General features: G+C 61.8%; 1 protein-coding gene across 1 annotated transcript in view; it reads right to left on the bottom strand.

Moving 5' to 3' along the window:
• Window positions 1-5,993, bottom strand: part of TRPM1 (transient receptor potential cation channel subfamily M member 1) — a 62,874-nt gene that overhangs the window by 32,952 nt on the left and 23,929 nt on the right. The window contains exons 7-11 of the mRNA XM_039853456.1: window positions 5,359-5,530; window positions 3,005-3,179; window positions 2,460-2,608; window positions 1,215-1,283; window positions 204-304 (exon numbers count right to left, since the gene is read on the bottom strand). Of these exons, the coding sequence (XP_039709390.1) occupies window positions 204-304; window positions 1,215-1,283; window positions 2,460-2,608; window positions 3,005-3,179; window positions 5,359-5,530 (666 nt within the window). The remainder of the gene's footprint in view (window positions 1-203; window positions 305-1,214; window positions 1,284-2,459; window positions 2,609-3,004; window positions 3,180-5,358; window positions 5,531-5,993) is intronic.

Genomic DNA, 5,993 nt, shown 5'->3' with positions numbered 1-5,993 from the left:
AGCGCTGGCCAGAATCTTTGATTGGTGCTACTAGCTCTCAGTTCCTCCTGGCTCTGTCATGTTACATAGCGACACCTGATCACACCCTGGACCATCAAAACCCCGGACGACTTCCCGAGATGGTGACGCCAAAGAGAACACACGGACACGTCACGGCACACGTTCAGGTTACACGGCGTCAACTGAAAAACACGTGGTTTCACCGGCCAGTGAGGCCCGAAGACGAAGATCTGGCTTCGCGCGATGTCCACGCGATTCCAAGCCAGCGCCAGGCTCAGCTGGTCGGGCGCGGATGCGTTTGTGCCTGGAATGGCAAGAAACAGGCGCTGGTCACTCTGGGCCTGGACTGCCGGGCTCGGTGGGTGCCGGGCGGTGAGCACGGCCCCCGGGCTGGCCCTGCGTGGTTCTGGTCCGTCTGTGTAGCACCGCTGCCTCTGCTCTGCTCTGGGGGGACAGAGGAGGAACCCAGTGACTCTGGGACTCTCATCTGCAAGAGGGCAGGAGGCCTGGGTCTGTCCAGACACCTGCGTGGCCCGGCCGAGGGGTGCTGCCCCCAGCGATGGAGAGACCAGCACAGCATGGCCGGGCAGCCAGCCCGCTGGTGACACCCTCCTCTCTGCTGCTGCCCTGTTATCGTCCCAAAACAGCCACGAAGCAGGCAGGACGCGCCCGTCCCCGAGCAGCCCCATGAGCGGCCGGCTCGCAGCCTGCCATCGGACGTGGGCCGGGAAGTCGGACAGGACACTGCAGGATGGAGCGATCACAAACAGCAGCCACGGCAAAGGGATGTTTGTGTTCGCCCTCCGGGAATCGAAATCCGTGATGAACCGGTTACACGTGGAAATCGGTCCTGACGTGAGCCATCACAGGCCGTGGGAACCCATGGGAGCTCCCTCCCCCAAAGCCACCCAGGCTCGTCACTGCACCGCAGCTTCCCAGCTCCAACGGCCCCAGCTCCCAGCACCCGCGAGGCCCCGGAGGAACGGGGTCGCCAGCCCCCTGAGAGCTCATAGCCCCAGCTCCCAGCATCCGAGGCGGAAGCGAGGGTGCACCAGCCCCAGCGAGAAGCTCCGAGCACCCGCGGAGGACGGGTGCCCCGACCGCAGCCCAACTCAGCAGCCGAGGCGGAGGGAGCGAGGGTCGCCAGCCCCGAGGCTCATGGCCCCAGCTCTCGCATCCAGGCGGAGGCCGGGAAGTAAGCACCCGAAACTCACCTTTCAGCAGGGCAGCGTCCAGAATAGCCATCTCCATGTCCTGCTGACCCTCCGGAACCACATTCTGAACTTGACCACCTGGAAGCTTGAGTTGATGCAGTGGCTTGAGGGCAAGCGAGTGGCAGAGTAGGGTGTGGAGCCAGAAGCGCCTGAAACATACAAAGGCAACAAGGGTATTTTCGCGAAGGCGAGCGGTCAACCAATAATCCAGAGCCTGAGAGCGACGGCCTTTGCACGGCCACTCGGGGAGGGTGCGCCCGAAGTCGCCGCGTCTGCGCATCCGGGACCTCACGCGCCCAACATCTCTCTTCGCCCGGCGGGGCGACCGAACCATTTCAGCGGATCACGATACGCGGCCTCGCTCCCATGGCGCGAGCGTGGCTTCGAAACCCAAGGTGACAGCCAGCCAACAAGAGTGACAGCCGCCAGCGCTGCCCCGCCAACAGGTGACAGCCCGCCGCCAGAGTGACAGCCCACCAGCAAGGTGACAGCCCGCCAGCGAGGTGACAGCTCACGAAGGCTCAGCTGGTGGTCCGCGCTTTTTAGCAGTGAAGTGCGTTTTCACTGAGGCGTGTACGTTTCTCGGAGGTAAGGTCATCGCACGTGTCGTAGACTACGGCACAGTGTGAACAAAGCTTTTACATGCACCAGGAGAGCAAAGACTTGGTGCGAGTCACTAACATCATCGTGATATTCGCTTTGTCACGGCGTCTGGAACTGACCCCACGATATCTCAAATATAGGGACGCCTATATTTGTGGGAAGCGTGTAGACTTGGAATGTTTTTATTTTTATTTTTAATCATTTTTTAAATTTTTGTTACGGCGGACACACCATATTAGTTTCGGGTGTGCAACACAGTGATTAGACATTTACGCAGCTTACGAAGCGATCGCCCCGATAATCCAGTGCCACCCGATGCCACGCGGGATGGGTAGCTTTAGAATTTGCAGAGGCTCCTTACGTGTGCACTCGGAGTGCCTGTTCCTCATAAGCCTGGCTCGCCAGGCGAGGCGGGGGACATCCCTTCAGGCAGGATGTCACCTACCGCGTCCGAACCACTGGAAGCGCCCGGGTTCCCCTCGGCGGGCACCCGTGCTGCTCGCCGCCCGCGGGTGTGACCACCGGTTTGGTGCGGATTTGTACACGGCCTCGGAAAAGGCTGAGCTGAGAGATGCGAACAGCTCCAGCACACACGGGCAGGATCTGGAAGGTGATGATCACGACTCTCCCTGTGGAGCTGACTGGGAAAGAAGCTCCAGACACTTACGAGTTCTTTCTTCCTCATGCAGTCCGATAAAATCGCAAACAGCTGCTGTGACTGCGTCTTGCCGTAGTTAAATGTCTTCTGGATGATGACGAGAAGCTGGTCCCGGAGAGAGTCGTTTATCACCCTATTCAGAGAAAGCAGGAAAGAGACGTAAATGGCACCGATTCAGTCTGCGCACGAGGCCCGGGCAGCCGACTCTCCGTCCGCCCGGTGTCTTTGGCGGGCAGCTTTTCGGGGATGGGAGACAGCAAGGGACCAAAGTGGAAGCTGCGTCCTGCGTCCCGGGCTGGAAACCTGAGGAGGGAGCCGGCGTATGAGGACAGCGTGCCCCCCGGGAATCCTGTGAGGATCCCCACGTCTGGACAGCGCCCGCGCGTGCCACCCGTGGACTGGAACGCGACCTGTGCCTCCCGCCCATCCAACGCTTTCGGGACGGCTGACGGCGCCCCTTGCGGTTGGCATCTGGGCCTGAGAGAGGGCGGCGAACCCCCCGCCCCCCGGAATAGGGCAGACTGCTCACCCTCCTTCCTCGCTGTACTTGTGAGCGAAAGACAGGACATCGGAGGCACGGCCACTGCCATCACACACCACCACGGGGACCGGAGGGTCCTCCCGGAGGTACTCCAAGACGGTGGAGAAGATGTTCGGGCCGCCTTCCACCACGAGGCCCACGACGGGCACACCCTGCCCCAGGCCTGCAACGCACACGGCGTCACCGCGCTGTCCCCCCGACCCCCCATCCTGGGGCTGAGCTTGAACCCTCCGTGGCGGGGCGGACGTTCCCCACGCTGCGAGTTCCCTAGCGGCCTAGAGGGACACGGTGCGCGATGGCCGATGGCCTGCCGTTCCCAGCGTTGATGCAAACGCAGAGCCCGAGGTCACGCACCTCCCGGATCGTGTGTGATAAGCTCCAGGCACACGGTGCTTCCTGGGCAGATGCAGGGATCTGGAAGTTTCTGCTTGCTAAGAGAACTTCTCCCTCGCTGCCCTGCCCGGGTGTCACGGTTTCACCCTGATGGCCGTCCCCTCACGCACGACGCAGTGAAAGGGGTACGGCAGCCTCCCCGTGAGCTCGCTTCGCTCCCCGGCCCCTCGTGTATTGCCCTGTGATGGTGGCCCGAGCACCCAGCCGCCGTGAGCCGCAGGGGTCCCCCCTGCCAGAGGTGAGCCGCCACCATGCCTCCTTTAGCCCCGAAATAAAAAATGTAAGAAAGTGTTTTGTGAACTTGCAGTGGTGTTTGAATGTGGTACGTCGTGGGTTCGCTTCTGCCTCCAGTGCCTGGAACGGGCAGTGAGTTATTGGGGGGCAAGCTCGCCGGCCCCGTCAGCCCTTCGGCTTGTTAGTTCTTCCGTCCGTCTGTCCTAGATCCTGGGACTCTTCAGCAACGTGACAGGGACAGGCCAGCTTGCGGCGGCAGAACCGGCCGAGGGGCTCTGGGAGGCAGGAGGCAGCGGAGGGTCCCCCGGAGCCCGGGGTGCTGGAGGAGGAGGGGCAGCTGACGGGCTGGCCCACCGCACAGTCTTACCCCAGACTGGCCGTGACAGATTATATTCTGAACCTGTTTCCCCAGGTGTCATGGGGGTCATTTGATCGGCATTGGCCAGTGGCAAGTAGCAGCGTCCTCGGTCTCAGGTCTGGAGGCCTTCAGATAAAATCTGCTGGAAGCCCTAAGAATTTCAGGAATCCAGAGTTTCTGTTTTGCTTCCCGGAGGCCCTTCTGCCATCAGGGACTCTTAAATATTCTGAACGGCTTTGCCAGCCTCTACCAGAGCAACCTCAGTTAAGCCCAGCTCAGCAGAGGTGTATTTGGGGGTTGCTTTGTGCCAGGCCCTGGCCGAGAGGGGCTGAGAGGTGGACCAGGATGGCACAGACGCTGCCTTGGAGGTTCCGCCCCAAGCGAGGCCTGGCACCCAGGGCTTTGAGAACGTGGCGGCCAATCACCTCCTTTTCTAGAAAGAGCTGCGTTGTCTTTTCTTGGTTTGGGCTCCCCGCAGCTCCGTGCCGTGAGAGGTGACCACTGAGCACCCCTTTGCTGTCCCTGCCCCACTCAGAGCCCTAGGCAAAGGATGACAAAGGGAAGCCCACCAGTCACGTGGCCGGCGTGAAACTCGCGATCCAAGAAGAATAAAAAAAAACCTCGGTCACCAGCCAGTTTATCCCGATTCTCGGAAATGCAGACTTGTCGTCGTAGGCGACGTCTAGCCACGTGCAGCGTCACGACCCCCTTACTTATGCTCCGCGCTGGCATTTCCAGGCTGCCGTTCGCGAAAAGCCCCTTAGCCGTGATGGGGAAGGCGAAGGCGCCTTAGGATCATTTCTCGCCATCGGTTTGACCGTCGTCGTCACCGGACTGTGAAGTGGCCGAGTCCACAGCAGGCGTGTTCGCTCTAACAGGTTACGGCCCTTCCGTCCGATTGAGGGTCCCCCCTTCCCGCCAGCTTGACCTCTGCACGCTCCCCCCAGCCGTGTCGCCCGGGCCAGCGCGGGCAGTGCCCTGTCGGGAGCGATGGCTCCCGGGGCCCTCGCCGGGGCTCCCCCACCCGGCCCGTCTTGGTCTGGGTGAAAGGCCAGTTTATCGACGCGTATCGATAGAGGAAACCACACTCAGTCTTTCTATTCGGACGTAAGAAATAACCGCAGTAACAATCAGGAGCGGGAAGCCCTGGACCACGTGGCACGTGGTGACGGCCCGAGGACAGTGTCTGCAGGGCCTGGGGACCCGGGGCAGAGCATCGCGTCCTCGCTCAGCGAGCGCCATTCGGCCGGGGGCTAAGGGCCTAACCGGGACGGAGGTGCCGGCTTTGGGGCCGGCGTCCGGTCCGGTCCGGTCCGGTCCGGCCCGGCCCGGCGTCTCTGGCCTCCCCGGGACTTACGCGTGTTGATCTTCTGCAGGGAGATGTGCTTCTCCAGCTGCCTCCGGAGCTTCGCCTCCGCGCCGTACTTGCCCACGGTGCCGTTGTCCGCCAGGATGAAGTGCGTGTGTGCGTCGTTGAGCACGGCCAGCTTGCTCAGGGGGTTGGACATGGTCTGGTACACGCGGGTGACCTGGCGAGGCGCACGAGGCAGGTCAGTGCTCCCGGCCGGGATGCGGGGACTCCTGGGGAGCCAGGGTGCACGTCCGTGCGGCCCCGGCTCACGCCCTTATTCTTCTAATAAAGGGGTTCTGTTTTTGCAGATGTCTATATTAAATTAGGAAAAACAAATTATCGTAGGTCATGAAAACCCAGCAATCGTACTGCTGGGCATTCGTCACAGAGAAGCGAAGGCCCGGGTTAGCACGGAATCCCGCGCCTGGATGCTCACGCGCATGGGTCTGTGACCCCGCTTGGGGGCGGCGGAGACACCGCAGCTGGCAACGGTCAAACCGATGGGCCCGTCCGTACCGCGGAGTACGACTCAGCCACGTGCAGGGACAGACTGCGGTGCACACAGCCGCCGGACGTGCGGAGCGGGAAACGCCGCCCTCAAAGGCTACTTACTGCGTGATCCCACTTATGCGACGTTCTCG

This window comes from Pteropus medius, unplaced genomic scaffold (genome assembly GCF_902729225.1).
Source record: "Pteropus medius unplaced genomic scaffold, Ma_sr-lr_union100, whole genome shotgun sequence".
NCBI classification, from domain to species: Eukaryota; Metazoa; Chordata; class Mammalia; order Chiroptera; family Pteropodidae; genus Pteropus; species Pteropus medius.
The sequence above is the reverse complement of the archived record's forward strand: the minus strand, read 5'-3'. Positions and strand labels throughout refer to the sequence as shown.